At 43.9% G+C, this 26,595-nt stretch overlaps 1 protein-coding gene across 3 annotated transcripts in view; it reads left to right on the top strand.

Moving 5' to 3' along the window:
• The window catches only part of LOC128734148 (muscle calcium channel subunit alpha-1), a 1,300,390-nt gene that overhangs the window by 1,054,702 nt on the left and 219,093 nt on the right, over positions 1-26,595 (top strand). For all 3 annotated transcript variants that reach the window (XM_053828190.1, XM_053828187.1, XM_053828188.1), the window contains one exon: positions 12,114-12,424. In XM_053828190.1, the coding sequence (XP_053684165.1) occupies positions 12,114-12,424 (311 nt within the window). The remainder of the gene's footprint in view (positions 1-12,113; positions 12,425-26,595) is intronic.

Below are 26,595 nucleotides of genomic sequence, written 5' to 3'. Positions count from 1 at the left end.
CAGCGGGCGCCATCACGCCCTTGTTCTTTGCCATTACGACCCTGTAGGCATCACCCCACGGGTTCGCATTGACACTAGCACATAACCTTTCAAAGCAGTCTCGTTTACTAGCTTTTATCCCACTCTTAAGCGCTGCGCGTGCAGCAACAAGTGCTACTCGACATTCAACCCTGCCTTCGTCCGAACGAGCTCTTTGCATAATTCTCCTCGCACGAAAGCAGGCTCCGCGGAGTTCCGCAATTTCATCTGTCCACCAGTAAGCCGGTGACCTGCCATACCTAGGTCGACCTTTCCTAGGCATGGTAGCGTCACACGATCGCGACAGTACCTCAACCAAATGATCAGCGTTCGGATCGGGCATACCGCGATCACCGCACTCTCTCCGGATCGCTTCCACAAATACTTCGGGATCGAAGTATGATGTCTTCCATCCACGGGTGGTTGGAGTGTTGGCTCTACTCGCCACCTGCCGCCTCGTTATCTGACCGACACCATAGCGGACCGCCTGATGGTCACTGTGAGTGTAGCCATTGTCTACCCTCCAGTCTCCTATCAGACCAGGACTGCCAAATGTCACGTCGATGATAGACTCCGCACCGTTCCTACTGAAGGTACTTGTGGTGCCGACGTTGGCCAAATCTACGTTGAGCTTTGCCAGAGCCTCAAGCAGAATCCGACCCCTATGGTTCGTGCGACGACTTCCCCACTCTACCGCCCAAGCGTTAAAGTCTCCCGCCACAACCACCGGCCTTAGACCAGTCAGCACAACTGATACTCGGTCTACCATCCGCGTAAACTGCTCGATAGACCATCTCGGCGGAGCATAACAGCTGCAGTAGAACACTCCACCCACTTTGGCAACCGCAAATCCCTCGTCTGCGGTTGACACAACCTCTTGAACCGGAAACCTGCTTGTCGTCCATATAGCCGCCGTCCCGGACCCATCCGACACCCAGTTGCCGTTTCCGGAAGGGACGCGATATGGGTCCGAGATGATGGCAACGTCCGTTGCCGACTCGGAAACTGCTTGGTGTAACAGCTACTGAGCCGTGCTGCAGTGGTTCAGGTTGAGTTGTGTCACTTGCACTATGATCGTGGCTTGATCGCCGGCACACCAGCCGGGCACCTTGGACCTCCCGTTACGTGCTTTGCGTCCCTTTTACCGGTACAGATCAAGCACTGGGGAGGTTCCGCGCAGTCCCTTGCTTTATGGCCAGCACTGCCACATCTCCTGCACAATTGGCTCCTATCTGGCCCTTTGCAGTTCCAGGCCTTATGCCCGTGCTCGAAACATCGGAAGCAAGCCTCCGATTGCTTCAGCACGCTTAGTGGGCATACCGACCACCCCACTTTTAGCCTAGCAGCTTTCAGGGCGTCATTTCCGTCCGCCAGCGGAAGTCGTATGGTGGCTACCTGGGTCCCGACAGGACCCTTACGCAGGCGAACCGCCTCGGTTGCCACCACCACTCCACTTTGCTCTTTGAGGGCCTGTACGACCTCACACACATCGGTGATCTCATCCAGGTTTTTAAGCTGGAGAGTCATTTCTGGTGCGAGAGCACGTACCTGCACTCCCTCCCCGAGCACTCCTTCCGCTATCGACTTGTATGCGGAACTCTTCTTGGTGGCGTCCTTCTTCAACTCAAGGATCATTTCGCCCGTACGTGAGCGGCGGATGCTCCGCACGTCCGCGCCCAGGTCCTTGAGTAGGACATCTCCTCTCATGGCTTTCAGAACCTCCGAGTATTTCGACCCGTCGGTTTTCAGGATAAGAGCGTCGCCCTTCTTCGCTCGATGAATGTATGTATGTATGCGTGTATGTGTGTATGTATGTATACGCGATTTGCAATATTAAAATTTGTATAGAAATACAAGAAGAATGAGAAACATTTCAATTGTCATTTTCTTTACTTGCTGTTACTCGCAATCGGACGAGCAAAGCAAAAAGCGAAGAAAAGTATTTAATTTAATCATATTGGTATAGTGGTGTATAGTATTGAAAATACTAATGAGTTGATTTTCCCAAATAAATTCATACCAATTTCAAACAAATTTTGCGCATCAATAGATGCTTTTCCAATCAATAGATGCTAGAGCTTAGAAATTTTATATGAAAAAGAGGAAGAAAGATTACTAATAATTCTGTACGATTTGTTTTCGCTAGTGACACTTTAAAAGATAATATCATATGTTATGTATCATGTTTTAACTAATAAATAAATATGGGTCCACTCATACCAGCAAAAATAACAAGCACCGAAAAATATATCGATCATATGGCCATCCTCAAGCATGTTTATGGCGCTGCTTTTGTTTCTTTGATCTCATCGTTTCCTAAAACATCTAATAGACAATATCGTATAAACGATACGATTAAGCTAATGACTATTTTTTCATTAAAGTTTATTCAAAAGAAGCTCAAGTTTTGATTTTCATGCAAAAATAATTAACTGAAAGAGCGCCAACTAAGAAAAAGTCCAATGTCTCTTTTTCGTTTTTCATATCTAATGCTCTACTCAGTTATTTTTTCAAATTCAGATATTAACTTTTTTGGATAAGGATTTTGAAAAATAAGGAACGGATATTTAAAAATATAATTTAGTTAATTATAGATGTTCCTGAAAAATTAAAAAATAATTATTGCGGCAGTAGAAAGGCTAGGTCACACCGCTAGGTGGATTAATTCGGGTTTTTCAGTTTTGGACCACTGTGAAACGGCGTTATTTCAGGATTACAAACAAGAATAAAACTCTAAGCTATCGAGTTATGCTGAACACGTTCAATACCTATCCAACAATTGCAAATATGTGCGTCAGAAGAATACAAGAAGCAAATATTGTTGATCAATCTAATTATTATTACTAAGTTTATTTAAAAACGTAGCGATCATGTAATGTATCTACTGCCTATAGGCTATCCAAGTAAATTTGTCCAAACATTTTAGCTTCAGCCATATTCCGGCTTTTATGCAATTTCAATTAGCGTTGATAAATACAGTCCATAGTTGTTGTCACGTGTTATTATTGGCACTTTCTTATTTGCTCTTATTATGCTCTAAGATGTTATGTAGGCTTGTCTACGTTACTAAGTCTGTTTGTCTATGGTTCCAGTTTCTACCAGATGTCCGGACCTTAAACGTACTTGTTTCAATTTTGGACTAATTTTTGCCAATGGGCTCTTTTTAGACTTTGTGTATGTGATTATCATCTAAAAATATAGTGCGCGCCTAAGCGGAGTTATAATCAAGTAATAAATTAATGCACGGAATTATGTGCACTGACACGTTACCAGCGAAAGCATTTTTGCCTTTCTAGGCCTCAGATAGTAACGAGATTTTTAAATTTGAAAGCGGAATTTTGTAACGAACTTCTGCGACCAATTCAAACGCGAACAAATCTCTCTTTTTCCCTTTGGTTTTAAGCATCTAACCATTTCATTTCCCAGAGTTTATTGAACTTTCTTCAGGCTAATTTGAAGAAGAGCATGGCAAGGAAGTCTACGCTTCGTGCTTCGAAATTTGAGTTTTGCGAATAGCGAATGAGCGGCTCTAGGAAAGAGAAAACTCGGCTAACTTGTTCGCAAGGTGTATGGCGTATGAGTAGCCAACTAGCCATAATTTCTAGTGGCACATGCTTTAATTGCTAAACTTATCGAAACTACAGGAACAAACTAATTTAATGACCCTAATTGCAACAGTCTAGCCATGTTTCGGTTAATACAATGGCATCATAGTCACATTCGGTAGCGGGCAAGAAAAAGTCATCGATTTTGGTCCGAAGCCCTTTTTGGTAGAAAATTCGAAGCCCAGGAACAACATTGTCGGATTAGTAGAGGTTAACTGATGAATGTCTGCAAGATGCGGAGGGATCAGGCACCGAATTACTTTTGAAAGAAGTATACTTGCCCGTAGTAGCAATAGCAAGCTGGAAAACCCCTTCTCCGTACTCAAACACAGGACCGGGACGGCTGATGAGCGCTGGCAGCAGTGGCGCGACTGTGATGAGCGGATTAGGGCCTTCCAATTTGCTTAAATCAGTGCGTCCCGGGTCAGATCCAGTCAGTATGTATCCAGAATTTGTTGAATCAGTAACGGTGTGAGGCAAATTCATAATGGCGATTAGTTTACAGGTGTCGAACGAGGGCTCGTTGAGGACTGCGGTGGGACTGATTGTACCATTCGTGGAAATGTTGGTGCTTTCGGTCCCCAAAAATCCTTTGAGCTAGTTCTGTCTTCAAATAGACGAAAATAGATCCTTTTCGGCCAGTTGTTAGCGTCTAGTGCAATTTCTTTAAAGTTAAGGTCAAAGCCAAATTTAAAAGAAATGAAAACAAACGAAATTAAATCGGCTTCTTTTTTAACAAGCTTTCGAACCAATGCACTATGGGCCAGAAATTAAAATTTCGTGACAGATATATTTGTGGTTAAACGGCATGTCTCAGCTCAATGTGGTCTTCGGCAATTTTTTGAATGAAAAAATAATGCATCTTTTGAAGGGGTCGTCCAATATTAAGGTGTTACTTTAACAACAATTTAAGTAATAACTTTTTGAGTAATTTTTTTCATCTTTTCTAGACAGCATTTTGCACATACAAGAGGAATATTTTTGCTGAATACTGTTTTGCTTTTTCTGCATTAATTAATAAGATATAACTGATTTTAGGTTAAAAACCTTCTGATGAAAAATGTGTATTTTTTAAGGGTGGTGTCTTCGGAGAATATAGCGCATCTTCCTGCACTATTAAGATGACCATGAATTCACCTATTAGGGTGATACAAACTTTTGTTTTCTTAAATAATTTAAAAAAAAGTTTTTTCTTCAAAAGTTGCAGAACATACTAAAATATGCAACTTTGCTGAATTGAGTAACTATCTATCTCTTACCGGTTGCGAAATATAACGATTAACACAAAAGCGCACATAAAAATCAATTACACTCAATAACTTTGCACACGATTGTTTTATTGCTTTCAAATGTTCTACAAAGTTATTCAGTATGTTGAAATACATATTTTCTGTGAAGACTGTTTAACGCTAGGACGCATTTTAAGTTATTAAATGTATGAAAAAAATCCGCACTATTCAAAGGTATTCCCAGCCATGGTATTCCCAGGTATTCTCTGAAATACACATTTGGGCAGATAGCCTTAATAATTCCCTACAAATTGGTATGCAAACTAATTGCAGATACTTGCAGATGGCTAAGATATTCGGATTTTTCATCAGACGGTTTTTAAACTAAAATCAGTTATATCTTATTAATTTTTTTTTAAATTATTAAATTATTAAATAATTATTAATTAAAATTAATTAATGCATATAAAGCAAAACAGTCTTCAGCAAAAATATTCCTCTTTTATGTGCAAAATATTTTCTGGAACATCACTTTGAGCTGTCTGTTGAAATAAACAGGTTACAAGAAGAAATGTGATTTGAGGAGTCGTTTATAAAAAAAAGTCTATTGCTGAAAATGGGTAAAAGGTAGAAGTTTGATATCTTCAAAAAAATTACTTGAAATTGGTTTATCTTTAATATTTTGAAACCAAAAAGGTGAAACAAAGTTTACTCAAAAAGTTATTACTTAAATTGTTGTTTAAGTAACGCTTAAATATTGAACGACCTCTTCAAAATATGCATCAATTTTTATTCAAAAAGTTGCCGAAGACCACATTGAGCTGAGACATGCCGTTTAACCACAAATATTTTTGTCCCAAAATTTTAATTTCTGGCCCATAGTGCAATGGTTATGCGCCTAGGGTTGCCAAGTGGCCGGTTTTTGGCCGGCCCGAAGGGTTTTTCACTTGCAAAGCCGGTGGCCGGTCAATCCAGCAAAAAGGCCGGTTTTCCGACGTATGAAGGCGGATTTGTACTTTTTGCCTGGTTTTGTTAAATTTTCTGATAAATTTATTACCAATCCTGAACAGTGGATTATTGAAGTTAGCTAGTTTTGCAGTGATAATACCTTGCTTTTGGCGGTAATATACATTAAATTGCCCACTAGCGCCAGAAGCAAGTAGTTGTCACTCAAAAACTAGCTATCTTCAATAATTTACACATGAAACTGTCTAACGCCCGTTACACATTACAGACAAATCCTCTAATATGCTGCCCCCCCCCCCCCCCCCCTCCCGCATTTTTTGAAGGCAGGACCGACCAGCCGGTTTTTGTAATTTTCAGACTTGGCAACCCTATGTGCGCCAGGCACGCATTCCTTTACAAGTGCCGATATATCATCCTCAGACACATGCGGAGCAATGCACGATATATAGAGCCAGAATTTTTTCGCCGGTTAGAGAACCATATCCACCAGTTTTGGAAAATTTTCTAAATCCTTTACTCCACTAGTCAGATTGCTTTGGATTCTTGATCGCTTAGAGGTGTCATTAGGCGAGATAACTCTCGGGTGTTTATTTCTACGGTTGACATGCATGAAATCAGGTGTCACGTTGTCCGAAAGCTTATTAGAAATAGAGCCAATAAATGCATTAATTTCAGCAAGCTCATTTTTCACTACATTCATGCAGCCGTTGAGCTCGTCCCAAGCTAAAAGTCAGTTTTACAAGCATAAGGTTACTGCAATTGCTCGTCCCGAGCTAAAAAACTACAAGGTATACAGCCCTAAGGGTTCTACGAAAGGGTGACGTAGGACTGTGTCATATAATACTCATTACATTGATAACATGTTTTAATCGATGAAGTATAACTTTATGTCTGATCATTAGATCAAAGACTAATGCAAACTGCATTTATGGCATATGCATATTTGAGTATCTGTGAGTATCATTGTTTGAATGTTTATTTGTAAAAGAAGAGCGAAATATTCTGATTTAATTCTTCATTGAATCAATGGTGGTTTTGAAAAAAAAACCATTTGAAATTGTTTGGTGGCCCTGAAAAGAACTATGTTTGAGCTGAGAGCACTTCTTAAAAATCAGTACTAATTACTACTGTTGCCAATATATAGATGGATGTCGCTATTCGGTCCTTTAGACTCTAGGATAATGGTTGCCCGCTAATACAGGAGTGATAGGAAATACCAAATCACTGTAAAGTATAAGTGGATTAGTTTTATCAAAATACTGACCGTCCGTCAGTGCGATCGTGCGATAAATGAGCAGACGACGAACCTAGTGTGCTATTTTATAGTCACTGTCACTGCCGTTGCTACTTGTAAGCTAGTATAGGTGTGGGAGAAACCAGATCGGCTGCTGCTGCTGCTCAATTAATTATCCGAATAGAACGTGCACCATTTAGAAAGTGTAGAAAAATCTTTCCATTCTTCAATTACTATAGCTCTTATAAGAACCGTTTAAAACCACAACGGCCTGCTGCTGAATTTACTGCCAGTCAGTCGTTCCGTTTCCGTTTGCCATGAGTGTTGGTTTACGATAAATGCGATCGAAGTTGCCGTCAAAATGCCATCGGCTTTGCCTCCAATTGCCATTAATGTTACCACTAACAACCGGTGTTGCCGCGAAATGTCCTTGGTTACCAATTGCCATCCCAAGCCCTTGGTTTGCCTCCAATTGCCGGTGTTTCCGCCGAAATTCCATCGTTTTTGCCTCCATTTGCCATCGGCGTTGCCGCCAATTACTGGTGTTGTCCCACCAATAGCCGTCGACGGTAAATACTGCCGTCCGTCAGTGCAATCGTGCGATAAATGAGCAGACGGCGAACCAAGTGTGCTATTTTATAGTCACTGGCACTGCCGCTGCTACTTGTAAGCTAGTGTAGGTGGTGGAGGAAACCATATCGGCTGCTGCTGCTTAAATGATTGTCCGACACTGATTGAGCAAGCTATCGAACAATTTCGCATGTCTGCGATGGGGATAATGCAAAATGTAACGTAAAGTGCATCGTGTGGGATTCACGTTGGCCATTGCCCGCTGATTCCGCTTGTCTTCGGGGTCGGTGTTGCCGTCAATAGCCATCGATGTTGCCAATTGGATTGGAAAAGGGGTGTGGCTTACAAAGTGGTCTCAAAGGTTATCATTTGGATCCAAATCCTTTGGTGTATCTAGTTGTCGTCCGTGCCTGTGAAGCTAGGCGATCACAAGGGAAATGTATGGGAAAATTCGACCTTAAAACTTTACACACATTTTCACTATTTAGCGTATAAAAAATTATAATTAATATGTTACTATAAAATTGCTGGACATTTTATCTTTCCAACGACATATTAACTGTTATGTTTCGTTCAGTAGTATAGTAGCTATTAGCGTTTGAAATATTTCATTCAAACGTTACACTTCTATTTTTCGTTTTTACAAAGTGCTACCCAGTCCCAGTATAGTAAACAAAGACGTAGTCCTACGTCAAAAAACACATTACAAATACTCGTCCCGAGTTATATAACGTCACTGCAAATGCTCGTCCCGAGCTATAAAAAACTCGTTACAAATGCTCGTCCCGAGCTAACGAACAGCTCCCTGCGTCTTCATGTATCAACAATCTTTTGTGCCATCGTGCACCAAAACTACCACTGCTCGTCCCGAGCTAATATCGATTCTCACTACCATCATCGTATTTCTTGGGAGAGAGAGAAAAAAAATGGTGCAGGCCGTACCGAATACTTTTCCACACGCGGCCGCCATTTTCTCGTGCATATTCCCTGTTCAATTTGCACATTCATTTTTGACGTAGGACTACGTCTTTGTTTACTATACTGGGACTGGGTAGCAGTTTGTAAAAACGAAAAATAAAAGTGTAACGTTTGAATGAAATATTTCAAAAGCAAATAGCTACTATACTACTGAACGAAACATAACAGTTAATATGTCGTTGGATAGATAAAATGTCCAGCAATTTTATAGTAACATATTAATAATAATTTTTTTTACACGCTAAATAGTGAAAATGTGTGTAAAGATTCAAGGTCGAATTTTTCCATACATTTCCCTTGTTATCGCCTAGCTTCACAGGCACGGACGACAATTAGATACACCAAAGGATTTGGATCCAAATGATAACCTTGAGACCACTTTGTAAGCCACACCCCTTTTCCAATCCAATTGGCAACATCGATGGCTATTGACGGCAACACCAACCCCGAAGACAAGCGGAATCAGAGGGCAATGGCCAACGTGAATTCCACACGATGCACTTAACATTACATTTTGCATTATCCCCATCGCAGACATGCGAAATTGTTCGATAGCTTGCTCAATCAGTGTCGGACAATCATTTAAGCAGCAGCAGCCGATATGGTTTCCTCCACCACCTACACTAGCTTACAAGCAGCAGCGGCAGTGCCAGTGACTATAAAATGGTACTCTTGGTTCGCCGTCTGCTCATTCATCGCACAATCGCACTGACGGACGGTCAGTATTTACCATCGACGGCTATTGGTGGCCAAAGCAACGGCATTTGGCGGCAACACCAGCGATCGGAGGCAACACCGATAGCAATTGGGAAGTAAAAACGATAGCATTTTGGCGGCAATTGGAGACAAATCCAAGGACTTTTGCGGCAATTAATGTCATCTTTGATGACAATTCAAGGCAAACCCAATGGCATTTTGGCGGTAATTTTCGCAAACCAACACTGAAGGCAAATGGAAACGGATCGACTGACGGGCAGCAAATTTAGCAGTAGGCCGTTGTGGTCTTAAACAGTTCTTATAAGAACTATAGTATTGAAGAATGGAAAGATTTTTCTACACTTTCTAAATGGTTAACGTTCCATTTTGCGTTATACCATGGAAAATGCTTGCTCATTCAGCGTCGGATAATCATTCGAGCAGCAGCAGTTGATCTGGTTTCCCCCACCACCTACACTAGCTTGCAAGCAGCAGCGGCAGTGCCAGTGACTATAAAATGGTACTCTTGGTTCGCCGTCTGCTCATTCATCGCACATCGCACTGACGGACGGTCAGTATCTACCATCGACGGCTATTGGTGGCGAAAGCAACGGCATTTGGCGGCAACACCAGCGATCGGAGGCAACACCAATAGCAATTGGGAAGTAAAAACGATAGCATTTTGGCGACAATTGGAGACAAATCCAATGACTTTTGCGGCAATTAATGTCATCTTCGATGACAATTCGAGGCAAACCCAATGGCATTTTGGCGGTAATTTTCTCAAACCAACACTGAAGGCAAATGGAAACGGATCGACTGACGGGCAGCAAATTCAGCAGTAGGCCGTTGTGGTCTTAAACAGTTCTTATTAGAACTAGAGTAATTGAAGAATGGAAAGATTTTTCTGCACTTTCTAAATGGTTAACGTTCCATTTTGCGTTATACCATGGAAAATGCTTGCTCATTCAGCGTCGGATAATTATTCGAGCAGCAGCAGCAGCAGCAGCAGCGGTTGATCTGGTTTCCCCCACCACCTACACTCGCTTACAAGCAGCAGCGGCAGTGCCAGTGACTATAAAATGGTACTCTTGGTTCGCCGTCTGCTCATTCATTGCACAATCGCACTGACGGACGGTCAGTATTTTGATAAAACTAATCCATTTCTACTTTGCAGTTATTTGGTATTTCCTATCACTCCTGTATTAGCGGGCAACTATCATCCTCGAGTCTAAAGGACCGAATAGCGACATCCATCTATATATTGGCAACAGTAATTATAGTACTGATTTTTAAGGAGTGCTATCAGCTCAAACATAGTTCTTTTCAGGGCCACCAAACAATTTCAAACGGTTTTTTTTTCAAAACCACCATTGATTGAATGAAGAATTAAATCAGAATTTTTCGCTCTTTTACAAATAAACACTCAAACAATGATACTCACAGATACTCAAATATGCATATGCCATAAATGCAGTTTGCATTAGTCTTTAATCTAATGATCAGACATAAAGTTATACTTCATCGATTAAAACGTGTTGTCAATGTAATGAGTATTATATGACACAGTCCTACGTCACCCTTTCGTACAACCCTTAGGGCTGTATACCTTGTAGTTTTTTCGGATACTTCAGAGTTTATTACAGTCACAAATTGAGTGAAACCGAAGAACAAACAGCACGCCTTCGGGCTGGCGCTGAGGGATATGCTGATGCGCAGTCTGTCGTATATTTCACGATACGTGTTATACACTTGTTTATTAGGTGGCTGCATACCACACAACTACAATTTTCAAGATTGTCGCAGTGGTGTTTGGTAGGGTTTATTTCTAATTCCCGTCGTAGTAAAGAAAGCCACTCTAATTTTCATCATCTAAGGTGGATTTAATGAATAATACAAAAGCTCTGCTGCTGATTTGACTCAAACACACTTTCCTTCCGATCCGTACCCTTTGAATTCACTGAAAAGCGATTAATAAAGCATTTGATTGAAATTATGCAATTGACTTTGTATCTTAAATTCGTCGTACCGGTTTAAAATCCGCCCATCAAAATTTTTCATCGTCCGAACTAAAAATCACAATAATGTTTACGCAGCCAGCGCGCATGTATTTGTGTAGGGCAGTATGACAAATGTTATTTTGCCAAATTTCTGTAGGTTATGCAAGTTTTCCCGGCTGCAGAATAACAAAAATGCCTTGCGTGAGTTATTATCATTTTATAAATGACGGAAATTGAAACGATTAGTCAACATTTTCTTCTTCGTCGCACGAAAAAACGTTGGAAATTTGGCTGCTAGGAATTCTTTAATGAAAAAAGCATTTAAATAGATCTCAGCTCATTTTGATTGATCGCGTATGAGAGACAACAAACTAAAATTTTAGGGAATAACTAATTTTGCATTGTGTGTCATAAAAATCGCTGATATTTTTAATAATTTGTGTTGGATAGAACGGGAATAGGCAATTACGACGAAGCAGCAACATACCCTATACTAAATATATACAAATTTATTTATTTTCAACTGGCAATTTTTCAATTTTGAATTGGATTGCAAAAGGATAATGAATCACCGACTGAAGTCTGAGTGTGCTTTTATTTCACTAAAACGCATTATAACGCAGAGGATTTTTGATCTTGAAAAAAATGTAGCAGGTGTCAGTAGCGTAGCGTAGAAACATATTATAAAATGCGTTGTGGTCGGCTTTCACAACGATACTTTTCTGAGAAAAACATTGAGTTATTGCTAACCTATAATTTCTCTCATTTGCGAATATGTAATTAGTTTTGTAAATCCATTTTCTAATACGTATTTCAGAGAAACCATACCCTATTCGGAAACATGTGGTCATCAATACGTCGTCCGGGCCAATTTCCAAAAAAGAACAATAATATTGCACCAAGAGCTTCGGCTACATCAGCAGCTGCAACAGCCGCCATGCAAGCAGTATTTTCTGGGGCAGAAGGATACAGAAGCTCTTACTGTAACATTAATAATGGAATTAATCGAATGGCAAGGTGCATATCTGGCGATGCAAATATGTTGGTGCATGACAATATTCCATTGCATCCCCTATTACTCGATGGCAGCAGCGGCAATCAAACCGGACGTGTTTATAATGCTAACGAGTAAGTATTATTATTCTAACAAGTATAGTACAACGATTCATAACGCAAAAAGCCACACACAAACACACACACACACACACACACACACACACACACACACACACACACACACACACACACACACACACACACACACACACACACACACACACACACACACACACACACACACACACACACACACACACACACACACACACACACACACACACACACACACACACACACACACACACACACACACACACACACACACACACACACACACACACACACACACACACACACACACACACACACACACACACACACACACACACACACACACACACACACACACACACACACACACACACACACACACACACACACACACACACACACACACACACACACACACACACACACACACACACACACACACACACACACACACACACACACACACACACACACACACACACACAGGCCGGTGAACGCCCTAACCCAGCAGTTATGGTGCCGATCAAAGTCAGTTGGGCTTTGTACGACCCTGTATAGCCATTTAATGGGAGCAGGAACTCTTATCCCTACCACCACGTGGTGCCGGCCGGGCTAGCAACCGGGCCTAGGGTCGACCAAATACCAGTCTTTGGTTGCACCCAAGGTTGTGTAATAGGGAGAGGGGGGCACGTAGTGCCTTGTGGGTGGCATAGTGCAGTGGTGTAAAGACGCAAGGATAGCTCAAGTCCCATAAACCAGCTGCAGACGTCGTAGTGTCCTGTTAGAGCTCAGAACTCTAAACCTAAAAGCCGGATCAGGAGTGCCGAGGGCACATTAGGATCGGTGCCAGGAAGATCCTAATTGTGGTATACTGGAATGGCGGGAAAACGATCGGATTAGACGCTATAGGGCCGACAGCTGTGCAATTCTACTACCTTAGGTAAGGAAGGGTGACACCTTCCCGAAAGGGCTAGTAAGCTAATGGTACAGATGCCATCCGTCTCACTAAAACCGCGGCTGGTCTCTAGGTACGTTCAAAGCTCGCCACTCACGTCAAAGTGCGATGGTGTAGGCTCAGATGACACATTCCTGACTAACGCTGATCGGATGCTGACATCCCTATCCCCATGAAGGATAGGGGGAGTGTCCCTAGCCATGACCTCCCTGCTTTCATAGATAACCATGGGATCGTAAAGGCGACTACACAAATACGAGCGGAGATAGCGGCCTAGAGTTGGGGCCCAACAGCATGGAAATAGATCCAGCAAGTACTGGGCACTGGTAAAAGCAATCCGCAGCCCGTGCAACAGGGACTGCCGTACGGTAAATCGAAGCTGGAGGAGGCCAAGAAGGCAGATGAACAACTCTACGGTTTTGTCAAGGACAAACACTACGTGAATAAGGAGATCAAGCAGCTGCGAAAAGGTTAAAATCCGCCATTTACGCTGTCGATAAGGAACAGCAGAGCCTGCGAGTGAGAGTAGAAATGGCTGAAGAAGCGTTGGCCAACGCTAAGGAAGCGAACCGAGCGGAAAGCGAGTCGCCACAACCCGCTATCGAAGAAACGGGGTAGAACGTCACCAGAAGAGGTGGCAGCGAATGGGCTTAAAAAGCTTAAAGATATCCACGAAGAACCTATGATCCAGAAGGCGGAGGAGATCGACCGCAAAGATGGGCGAGAATCCATCGTCGACGGCACCTTTTGCAGCCCGTCGCTGGTGGCAAACACAAACTGGAGAGTTTGCGAGAGTTACACTCACAGTGACCATCAGACAATCCGGTACTACATTGGCCAGCGAAACACTGTGCCACCACAGAGGCATAGAATCCACGAGCGCAAGTGGAAAACGAAGCAATTCGACAGCGATCTTTTTGTCGAAGCTTTGCGAGCAGAGTGGCCCTTCAGTTCGGGACGTAGATGAGCTGACGGAAAGGCTAGTGAGAGCATGTGACACAACCATGCCTAGAAAGTTGGAACCCAGGAACAAACGACGACCAGCGTACTTGTGGAATGAGGCACTAAGCGAACTTTGAGCTAGATGTCTCAGCGCCAGAAGACGCGCACAGCGAGCAAGATCTGAGACGCAAAGCGAGGAACGTAGAGAAATCTACAGAGTGGCTAGGGCTACGCTGAAACAGGAGATCAAGCGGTGCAAATCTAACTGTTTCAAGGAGCTGTGCCAAGACGCCGATGCCAACCCATGGGGTGACACATACCGCATCACCATGAGAAAGTTGGAAGAGCCCGCTGAAACATGTCCAAACAAGCTGAAAGTGATCATCGAAGGACTCTTTCCGCAGCATGCCCCAACGACATGGCCCCCGACACCCTATCGTGAGCAAGAGGATAGCAGCGCCGCAGAAAGAATAATCACCAATGAGGAACTGGTGATAGTTGCAAAGGGATTGAAGACGAGAAAAACACTCGGAATGGATGGAATCCCCAGCATTGCTTTGAAAACGGCGATCTTGGCGTTTCCGGACATGTTAAGGTCGGTCATGCAGAAATGCCTAGACGAAAGCCACTTCCCAGACAGATGGAAGGCGCAGAAGCTGGTGCTGCTACCTAAACCAGGTAAACCGCCGAACGGTCCTGCTTCGTATAGGCTTATATGCCTGCTGGATACTCTAGGAAAACTCCTGGAAAGGGTAATTCTCAACAGATTGACGAGATACACGGAGAGCGAGCACGGATTATCCAACAAGCAATTTGGTTTCCGGAAAGGAAAGTCCACGGTGGATGCTATCCGGACAGTAATCGAGAGGGCCGAGAAGTCGTTAATGCAGAAACGGCGGGGTGATCGATACTGCGCCGTGATAACTATAGACGTTAAGAGCGCTTTCAACAGTGCCAGCTGGGAAGCAATCGCTGTAGCGCTGCACAGAATGAGGGCCCCCGACTACTTGTGCAGAATTGCGAGGAGCTACTTTCAGAATCGAAAGTCCTTCAGGATCACGGCGGGCGTCTCTCAAGGTTCCATCCTCGGTCTAACGCTTTGGAATGGAATGTATAACGACGTGTTGACATTAAAGCTACCTAAAGGTGTCGAGATTGTCGGCTTTGCAGACGACGTAGTACTAACGGTCACAGGTGAATCGTTGGAAGAGGTGGAAATGCTGGCCACTGAGACCATGATAGCACATTGCACATTGGATGCAGGGAGTAAAACTCCAGCTGGCCCATCACAAGACGGAAGTACTAGTGGTTAGTAACCGTGAAGCAGTGCAGCAGGCACAAATTACCGTCGGAGATCATGTCATAGTCTCGCAAAGGAGCCTGAAATACCTGGGAGTAATGTGCGACGACCGACTAAACTTCAATAACCACGTTGATTACGCTTGCGAAAAGGCGGCGAAGGCCACTAATGCGCTTGCTAGGATAATGCCGAACAACTCAGAACCAAGGAGTATTAGAAGACGCTTGCTGGCCGGTGTATTCATTTCGATACTTAGGTACGGTGGTCCAGCTTGGATTGCAGCATTAAAGACTAAACGGAATCGAGCGAAGTTAAACGATACGTTCAGACTCGTGGCAATGCGGGTCGCAAGTGGAGGCAGTATGCGTTATCGCCGGGATGATTCCCATCAACGTAATCCTGGAGGAGGACAGCGAGTACTACAGGCGGAAGGAAATCAGAGGCATAAGGAAACTGGTGCGAGTGGAGTCAATGGTCATGTGGCAGTCTGGAGCTGGCTCAGGAACTGTTCAAATGAACCGGTTCACAGGAAAGGGCGTTCAAAAGAACGACGGTTCATCAAACCTGCCCGAAGGTTGCCGAAAGTGGCACGGAGCTTGGTTCGTGAATCGCAATTTACCAAACTGTCAACGTGGTGGACAGACGAACCGTGAACCATGAGCCGCTTATTTGAATCGGAACGTGGAGCAAATGAAAACCTAGACCATTTTGATGTCTTTGCTTGAGAAGTCCACCAGATATAGTGACTAGGCCCCCTCGTTCCAACAAAAATTTTCACGAACGTGATCCAATTTGAGATTTGTGTCAGGGAAGTGTGCCAGAATAAATGACAAAAGTCCCTTGTCCCAAATCCCTTACGACAAGACGATTATACCTAGGTGAGTTGGATATGTGGGTTGGAAAAGTGCGCTACAGTTGTAGTGTTTCGTTATAATATAATTCTGTATGGATGCGTATGTTTGCCGTTTCATGGGAAGTGTAGTGAAAAGATTTGCTGTTGATAAAATGGGATTGAATTGGTAAAGTCCCTTTCCCTTCAACGTGGGAGAACGATTGGTAATAAAAACAGACTTTAATTTCTGTAAGGTAACAGAAAAGCGATAGTTTGTGCTCTTGATTTTGTTTAATTGTTTGCACAAATGCACATAGAAATAACTTTGAGATCTATTGAGGTTTGAACGTACTTACTTACTTAGGTGACTTGCCGTCCTAAGACAAGGCCTGTTGAACAAAATTTCTCCATGTAACTCGGTTGAGGGCTACCGCTCTCCAATTCCTCGGACACCGAGTACTCTCCGCCAGATCTCGCTCCACCTAGTCTAACCATCTTGCTCGCTGTGCTTCTGGTCGTCTTGTTCCTACCGGATTTGAGGCGAACACCATCTTTGCAGGGTAGTTGTCCGGCATTCTTGCAACATGCTCTGGCCATCGTATCCGTCCAGCTTTAGCCACTTTCTGGATACTGGGTTCGCCATAGAGCTGTGCGAGTTCATGGTTCCGCTGGCCAGCATGTACTTTGTTTTAGACGTATTTACCTTTAACCCAACCTTTTCTGCTTCGCGCTTTAGTCTGGTGTATTGTTCAGCCACCGCCACAAATGTTTTGCCGATAATATCCATGTCATCGGCAAAGCAGACGAATTGACTAGATTTGTTGAATATTGTGGGGGTTGAATGCCCCCGGTACAGAATATCGCTTATCCCAGTATCAGAAGATGCCTCGCGCAATATACCATCTCGGCAGCAACACACTGTGCGACCGATGCAACGAACTGTCTGAAGAGTTCGGTGCATCATCGTATCGGCAATCGTCGGTGTCGTCTAGATTCCGACTGCGTTCAAAGACCTGACTGCTGAGCAGCCAGTCGCATTCGGTGGACCAAACATTCAAGACATAGGCGATTCTTCGTAGCAGTAATTAAGGCTTTGCACAAATATCGTGCCCCGCGTGTTGATATCCGCTCGGTTCATAACACCTTGTAGCGCTATGTTGAACAGCAGGCATGAAAGACCATCACCTTGACGAAGCCCTCTGTGTGATTCGAATGAACTTGACAATCCACCCGAAATCCGAACACAGCACTGTGTACCATCCATCGTAGATTTAATCAGTTTGATGAGCTTCCTGGGGAAGCTGTTCTCGTCCATGATTTTCCATAGCTCTTTCCGGTCGATGGTATCATATGCGGCTTTGAAGTCAACGAATAAATGATGCGTGGGAACTTTGTATTCACGGCCCTTTTGGAGGATTTGCCGCAGTGTAAATATTTGATCCGTTGTAGACCGACCTTCGACGAAGCCGGTTTGATAAGTTCCCACAAATCTATTCGCAATTGGTGATAGACGGCGGAAAATGATTTGGGACAGCACTTTATAGGCGGCATTGAGAACGGTGATCGCTCGATAGTTCTTACAGTCCAACTTGTCACCCTTTTTATAGATCCGGCAGATAACCCCATCTTTCCACTCCTCCGGTAGCTGTTCCGTATCCCAAATTCTAACAATTAGTCGGTGCAGACAAACGGCAAGCTTTTCTGGTCCCATTTTAATAAGAAGCATAGGATACCGCCCGTGTGCTGCTACTCCGTTATTGACCAGGACCGATGAAAATTGCAAAATGATGGCTGAAAAGAGCATACTTGGGACAGCACGCTATTCCTCATTGTGCAACCTTATCAGGTCCCTGCATGCTGATCAATACCGACGCCGGCCACGTCCGAATGCGGGTCCTGGTGGGATGGGAAGGAATGTTAGTCCAATACTTGTTGCTACTAAAGACCAGGGAATCCTCTGCATCTTCACAAGTATTTCGGGAAAGGAATTGTTGTTAGTAGATGGGGGGAGTTATATGAGACTAACCTGACTATTCAAAACTTTTCTGGTAAAGCCAGTAATTACAAAAATTAAGATACCTTTAAAAAATACCTTTTAATAAATTTAATATAATGCCATTGGTGCTCATATACAACCATAATTTGATAATTTATATCTAAAAATATTGCGAGATGCGAGATTTAAAGTGACTCGAAAACCTCGTGACAAATTTAAATTTATTATACCTGAAAACAAAAATCAGGCATAATGAAACAAGCCAATATAGTTCCTAAGTTGATAAGCATTTCCTCCTATCAACGCTAATATGCAGAGATATAGCGCCCTACACGCTTATTTAGAGTTTTCTAATTAAATAGACTAAAAAGTCATTCCGAGAGAATTTGGATTTCGGCCATTCGTGATTCGACCATTTGTGTTTCGGCCATTTGGTACCAGCCCATTATGAGTGGGATCTTTTGAAAAGACACCAATCGAAGGTATTGTACAAAATAGACTTAAGTTAGTTATTTGGAAGCTTTTCTGTTATTAATTCCGTCAAATAATTTTGAGTCTACATTCATTTTCGATTCGAAAATAGGCGAAAAAATTGCTGGTAACTCAACTTGTTAGAAAGATATTGTCAACATAAACAAAATGACATTTATTGCATCCGAAGTACATTTTAATTGTTCGATAAACATGACTGTGAAGGATTTTTAAAACAACTATAACTTTTGAGGATACAAACAGATACAGTCAATTGGCACTTGATTTTAAAGGTTTTTTGTTATACTTTTAAGTAGGAGTTGTTTGGTCTGCCACTATTTGCCACCTTGGGAAATATTTAAGCTCAAAGTAGTACTATTTTTCATCAAAAATACTCAAAATCTCCGAAACTGCAGGAAATCACTTACCGTGCCGTATCGAAATCCGTACACCTAAGAGCTAGACAATTTTAAATGGTCAATATAAAATTATGATATTGTAATAAGCAATTCGTCATGTTTTCTTTTGACAGTATAATGCTCATTTTAACGTTATTTGGAATAACAGGAAGCTAAAATTAATCCTAGTTATAAAAAAACGAGATCAAAATGTGCATCTCTTGATTCAAAATCCGTACACTTTTTTATGCCTGATTCAAAATCCGTACACCTGTGCCTCAAAATCCGTACACCATGTTAAAAATCAATCAAAGTCCGCATAATTTTGAATCTAAATCCGTGTAAGCTTGATCGAAATGAGTTTAAAGTTTGTGGCTAAATTGTTTTTCTTTATTTGACTAATTGCTTTATAAAATATGCTTTTCTCGATAATTGACGCATTGTATTTTAGTCCTGCTCATCTAAGAGTCGTTCACACGCACAGTAGGAACACTACAAGGAATCAATCTTTTTGTTTTTAAGCTAAATTATGGGTAATTGTTCATTTTCGGTCGGAAAGTTAAAATATCAGGTTTGGTACTGATTAAATATTGCCTCTATCCATCCCACTTGTAACAAAACCTCGTTTGTGTTAAATGTTCTTACATTCTTTTCCTTATGCCTCAGGAAATATTAGCCTTAGAAACAAACTTTTTTAACATTTTAGAGTAAATGAACTTCACTTATAAACAGTATATAACATTTTTTCTTGATTTTTGTTGCAAATTATACGGAAAGCTGAAAAATTGCAGTAAAGACTCCGGTATTTCGAGAGTACCAATTCAATATAGTAGCTCTTATCGTAGTGACCGGAACTTAAACTATCTCGATGCTTTTATTAAGGGATTATCCACCATGTATTATCGTAATTGCCATCTTCCAGTTTATCGACATATATTTAGCTTTAGTTATTTCCATTTAGTTCGGCAAAACATAGAATAGAGTTGGATCACTAAGGATACTGCACAGGTGTACGGATTTAGATTCAACTAGTAAAACTGAATCAAAATCCGTACAGTACTGATTATGATGAATAAATATTATTTCAATGCCATAATGAATTAAATTAAGCTGTAGAACGATAAACACCTTTAGTTCAAATTGATTTTCGGGATTTTAAATAGGAAAATCACTTCAAGTGCGCTTTACACTTCATTTTATTGGAAGTTATTTTCTTAGCAAATTGCTAACAACACAGCCAATTTAGAGGGAAATCTGATAGGCATTAACGTTTTAATTTTTATTACTTGTATTTGATGGCCTACTACCTATATTTTGACATTGACGTAATGCTAATAAACCACGGGTCTAGGCCTATTATTAATATTTTGCATTTAGACTTTTTAATACATATAATCAAGCAAATTGTATTAGGTGTACGGATTTCGAAGCTGTACGGATTTCGATACCGCATGGTATAATAATGTTCTACAAAAACGTTGATTTTAGCAAGATAAACAACTTTCTAGAACACTATAAACACGTAAAAGTTGACCAGAATAAGTCAGGGTTTAAAAACTGTTTTAAAGGGTTTGTCCACGAATTACGCCTCATAGATAATTTCCATGAAGAGATACAAGTATAGTGTCTTTGACAAAGTTATTTGCATTGATATTTACTACAGCTTTGCCGAAAGTACCAAACCTGTATCTCGAATGTACGAGAAAATAAATTTCTTATCTCACTTTTAACACGATCACGTATTTCGCTGATTGGACCACTGTGCACCGTCGAAATCGCTTTCCCCGTCGCCATGGTTCTCCACCTGGGCGCCATTCAGGTGTTCGTCGAAGTGCTGCTTCCACCAATCGGTCACTTCGCGATCGTCCGTTAGAATACTGCCAGTCTTATCCCGACACATTTCGGCTCGCGGCACAAAGCCTATGCGGGATCCGTTCAGTTTCTGGTAGAACTTTCGCGTTTCCTGAGAACGATGCAGCCGCTCCAACTCTGCATATTCCTGCTCTTCCAGGTAGCGCTTTTTCTCCCGAAAGATTTTGTTCCGCTGCATCTTCTTCTGTTTGTGTCTTTCCACGTTCTGTCGTGTGGCACTGCGCATCTTGGCCGCCCGCGCAGCGTTCTGCTCATCCATCACCCTCCTGCATTTATCGTCAAACCAATCATTCCGCTGATTCCGGGCCACATGCCCGATGGAGCTCTCCGCTACACTACTGATGGCTGTTCTGATAGTGTTCCAACAGTCCTCGAGAGGGGCTTCGTCCAGCTCGTCCTCTTCCGGCAGTGCAGCTTCGAGTGAATGCGCGTAGTTTGCGGCGACATGTGGCTGCTTCAGCCGCGCGAGATCTAACCGAGACTGGCGTCGTTACTGAATGCTGTTCACAACGGAGAGTCTTGGGCGCATTTTAACCATCACTAGGTAGTGGTCCGAGTCAACGTTAGCGCTTCGATAGGATCTGACGTCGATAATGTCTGAGAAGTGCCGACTGTCGATCAGAACGTGGTCGATCTGTGTTAGTGTGGGGGTTGGCGTTTCGGAGTCCCAGAAGCAAATTCCATCCGTTTCCGATGAAATCAGCTCAAAGCTATAATTTTATTAGGTTAGGTTTCAACACGGTATGCAGAATTAATTAAGTAGGAATTAACTTACAAATAGTCTCGTACTAGGCACTTCAACCCCTTACAATCAGGTTAGTGTATTGTACTCAAATTTAATCTGTAATAGGGTATTTGATATTGAATTTTAGTTTAAATATAGAAAAATTGTAATTTACGTTGCAAATCTGTTTCACGCTACTTTTTAATCAAAACAGATAATGATAATCGCCTCTCTTCGTTCTGACAGTTCGCCTCTATACCGTCTCGCTACCATACATTCACACCAGCCCGGACGTCAAGTGCGCCGGGGGATGCGCCGATTTACTTTTCGTCGTTACCCGCAGTAACATCCTCCCCCTCGTGCCGTACGGCACCAAATTCGCCGTTGTTTTGTCCTTCGCGACTCGCTCCGTCAGGATCGCTCACATCCAGAACCGCTAGGTTGCAAACTGCTCTACTTTTCAACATGCCGGTAGCTGTTTCCACGTCCGCCCGACGCACAACTCCGTCTTTCCCAGGGTAGATTCGGTTTACTCGACCTCGAATCCACAGGTTCCGAACTTTCCCATCGGCTACCATCACTAACGCTCCTTCCTTGATCGGTGGCACATCGCAGAACCACTTGGACCGCCGAGTTAGGATCGGCAAGTACTCGGTAATCCAACGATTCCAGAACGAATCCAGGCTCTGCTGCATCAGTCCCCAACTATCCTTCATCGTTTTTCCGACATTAGCCGGCGCTTTTACTGGCTGGCGTACACCACTAGAGCTGAGCATCAGGAAATCGTTGGGAGTTAACGACTGCTGCTGCGCGCTGTCCAGCGGTAGATACGTCAACGGTCTAGAATTTATCATGTGCTCAGCTTCGGCTAGATATGTCACGAGCGATTCGTCGTCTAACTTCTGCGACGTGGGCAGTGTTCCCAGCGCCGTCTTTACCGAACGCACCATCCGCTCCCAGCATCCACCCATATGCGGAGCGGACGGTGGGTTGAACCGCCATAGAGTATCGATGTCCGTGAAAGTGCTACCCAGGGCTCGGTTGATGTCCCGCAACTCCTGCTCAAGCTCTCTACTGGCGCCTACGAAATTTGTCCCGTTATCTGTATACACCTCTTTCGGCGCGCCTCTCCGAGCGACGAACCGCCGAACTGCCTTCTTACACGAGTCGGTTGTTAAGCTGTGCACTGCCTCCAGGTGTATAGCTCGGATGGTCAGGCACGTGAAGATCGCTACCCAGCGTTTAACAGCACTACGACCGACTTTCACCAGATACGGTCCAAAGTAGTCGATCCCTGTGAAGGTAAACGGACGAACGAAAGGGGTGGTGCGGAACCAAGGAACGGGACTCATCTTTGGAACTACAGGGGTGGCCTTGTACACGCGACACCACTGACATCGCTTTTCCGTTGACCGGATCTGCGCTCTCAAATTCGGAATAGTAAACTTCTGACGAATTTCGTTCGCCACCGTTTCATTGTTGCCGTGACGAAATTTTCGATGGTACCAATTCAGCAGCAAGTTGGTGATCGGGTGACGCTTGGGCAAGATTATCGGGAACTTCGTATCGTATTTCACGCAATCTGCCGTTGCAATGCGACCATCCACGCGCAACACACCTCGATCGTCCAACATCGGAGAGAGAGTCGCTATCGAACTGCTGCGGCTTAAAGCTTTACGGTACTCCGGTGGTAAGCGTACGTTGCGATTCATCGTAGCTACCTCATCCGCATAACATTCTGATTGTGCGATCCGGCAAAGACACACCTCTGCATTCTGCAAATCTTCACTGCTGACATTATCTTCGTCGATCTTCGGTCGTTTTCCGATTCGTTGCAACAACTTCCCAGTGAACCGGTACACATACGCCATGCTTCGTAACAGTCGCTCGTATTTCGAAAAACGTGACACATCGATCAATTGCGCTGATAGGAAATGACTACAGACGTACGCCGGTCGCAGCTCTTCTTCGGGGCCGCTCATTGTCGCGAACTTATCCACCGGCCAATCGCTCTCCTCTTGGTACAAGAAGGCGGGTCCACGCATCCATCGACTGTCGGACTTGCAGTTCGGACCTTTACCCCACTTCGTCGCCTCATCGGCGACATTTACTTTCGTTCCCAGCCATCGCCATTCGTCGGGTTTTGACAGGGATAGGATCTCGTTAACTCTAAACGCCACGTACTGCCGGTATCTGCGCGTATCCGATTTGATCCATGAGATTACAGTGCTAGAATCGCTCCAGAAGTATGTGCGTTTGATCTGTACCGAATGACCTTCTTCGATTGTCTTGCGTAAGCGAGCACCAATCACGGCTGCCTGCAATTCCAGTCGAGGAACTGAAGTCTGCTGTAGTGGAGCTACCTTCGTCTTGGAGGAAACCAGGGCGCAGCGAATTTCTCCTTGGTCGCGAACACGGAAGTACGCCGCTGCAGAGTAGGCTTGCTCACTACCGTCCACAAATATGTGGATCTCCAGGTTATCGAAACAGGCAGGATCATATCCCGGAAAATAGCACCGGGGAATTCGGATGTTATCTAACTCCTTCAGAACTTGCAGCCACTGCTTCCACCGTACGAACAGATCTTGGGGTATGCGATCGTCCCAGTCCAGCTTAGCTCTCCAAACATCCTGCAGCAGAATCTTCCCTTGAATCACCAGCGAACCAACCAGTCCCAACGGATCGTAGATTTTCATCACGAAGCTCAGCATCATCCTCTTTGTCGGCACGGTGTCACCTTCTATCAACGATCTCAGATCATCTTGCAGATTGAACTTGAAGCAGAAGACATCTTCTATCGTTAGCCAAGACAGCCCGAGAACACGTTCAAAACCATGATGGCCATTCATCGAAAGGTCTTTCACTTCAGCGGGACTCACTTCTCCGATAGCTTGCAGGACCGAGGATCGATTTGAAACCCAGTTGCGAATTCGAAAGCCTGCCTTCCGGTGTACTTCAGCTACTTCTAGTGCTAGGCTGACGGCTTCCTCTTCAGTGTCGACGCTGTCGAGATAGTCGTCGACGTAATGCTTATTCTTAATCGCATCTGCCGCCTTGGGGAATTCCTGCTCATTCTCCGTAGCATTCAGGTTTTTAACATATTGTGACTGCGCCGGAGAACACGTCGCTCCGAAGATAGCGACATTGCACGCCATCGTGATCAGCGGTTCGTCTGACGACTTGCGGAAGACGAACAAGAGTGCGCTTTGATCTTCCTTCCTGACTCCGAGCTGCAAGAACATTTCTTGTATATCACCGGAGTAGGCAACTCCCCGTTCGCGGAATTTGAAAGTAACATGTAGCTGGGGAGTCAACAAATCCGGACCCTTCAAGAGCATCATGTTCAGGGACACACCGTTAACTTTTGCGGCCGCATCCCAAATAACTCGTATCCGTCCGGGTTTGTTCGGATTCTGTACCACTCCTAACGGAAGGTACCAGATACGTCGCGGATCGAAACCTGCCATCTCTTCCTCAGTTACTACGTGGATGTACCCCTTCGTCTCGAAATCTGCCACCTGCTGTCGTACGCTCTCATATAGCTGAATATCCTTCTCGAGTCGCTTCTCCAGGCATCGCCACCGGCGCTCGGCCATTGGTCTGCTATCCGGGAATTCGATGTCGTCTTGCGCCCAGATCAGCCCGGTTTCAAACCTTCCGCTTTCTGTCCGAACTGTCGTCTCTTCGAGGATTCTACGTGCTCGTTGGTCTTCGGCTCCTTCCAGATTAGGAGCTACGGCAACTCCAAGGCTTTCTACTGAGAAGAACTCCTGCACGTAGTCGTGGAGATTGCGTTCTGTCGTATCCGCACAAATAAGCATTTGACGGTGCTGGAAACTGTCTTCTCCCCCTCGTACACGGCCACTTACGACCCAGCCAACACGAGTCTTCGCAGCGATCGGTTCATCTTTTCCTCCTTCACGAACCTTCGTGGTAGTCAGCAGATGTGAGTTACTCAGCCCGATTAGTAGTCCAGGAACGGCTCTCTTAAAGCTCTTGACCGGTAGATGTCGTAGGTGCGCGAACTCCTTAGCCAGCTGCTCGAAATCCAGCGATTGTTCCGGTAGCCCTAGATTCTTGACGGTGTATACTTCGGATAGCTTGAAACGTCTTCTGCCGTTTGGCTGCGATATGCTCAGCTTCTCCAGCACAGTAGTCTCGATCTGCTTATTTATCCCACTCGTCCAATGGATGCACAGGGAATGCGCTCGACTGTCCAGGCCGAGTTGGTCTGCAATCGCCTGTTCTACGAGACTCACAGACGAGCCGTCATCCAAGAATGCGTAGGTGTTCACTGCAGCACCATTCTTCCCGTACAACGTCACAGGAATTATCTTGAACAAAATTGATGACACCGGAAGCTGGTGAATGGTGACGGTAGCATCGCTGGAATTCCCGGTCGACTTCGGCTCGCTGTGCAGTAAACGATGATGTCGCTTCTGACAGTTATTGATTCCGCAAACTTCGCCTTCGCATGGCCAGCGAATGTGCGATACGAGACAGCGACGACATAGCTTGTTGTCCTTTACAAAATTCCACCGGCAGTCTATCGAGAGTCTCTTGAAAGCTGCACAACTCGCAGTGGTATGGCCGGTAACGTTGCATTTAGGACAATTCCTGCTTACTTCTTGTCTTTTGCTCATATTATTCTGGTGATGTTCTCGCCGTTCGCCGGGTGGGTTGGTTGATGCTCCTTTTC

This window comes from Sabethes cyaneus, chromosome 2 (genome assembly GCF_943734655.1).
Source record: "Sabethes cyaneus chromosome 2, idSabCyanKW18_F2, whole genome shotgun sequence".
NCBI classification, from domain to species: domain Eukaryota; kingdom Metazoa; phylum Arthropoda; class Insecta; order Diptera; family Culicidae; genus Sabethes; species Sabethes cyaneus.
Note: the sequence above shows the minus strand (reverse complement) of the source record. Positions and strands in the feature narration are given on the sequence as shown.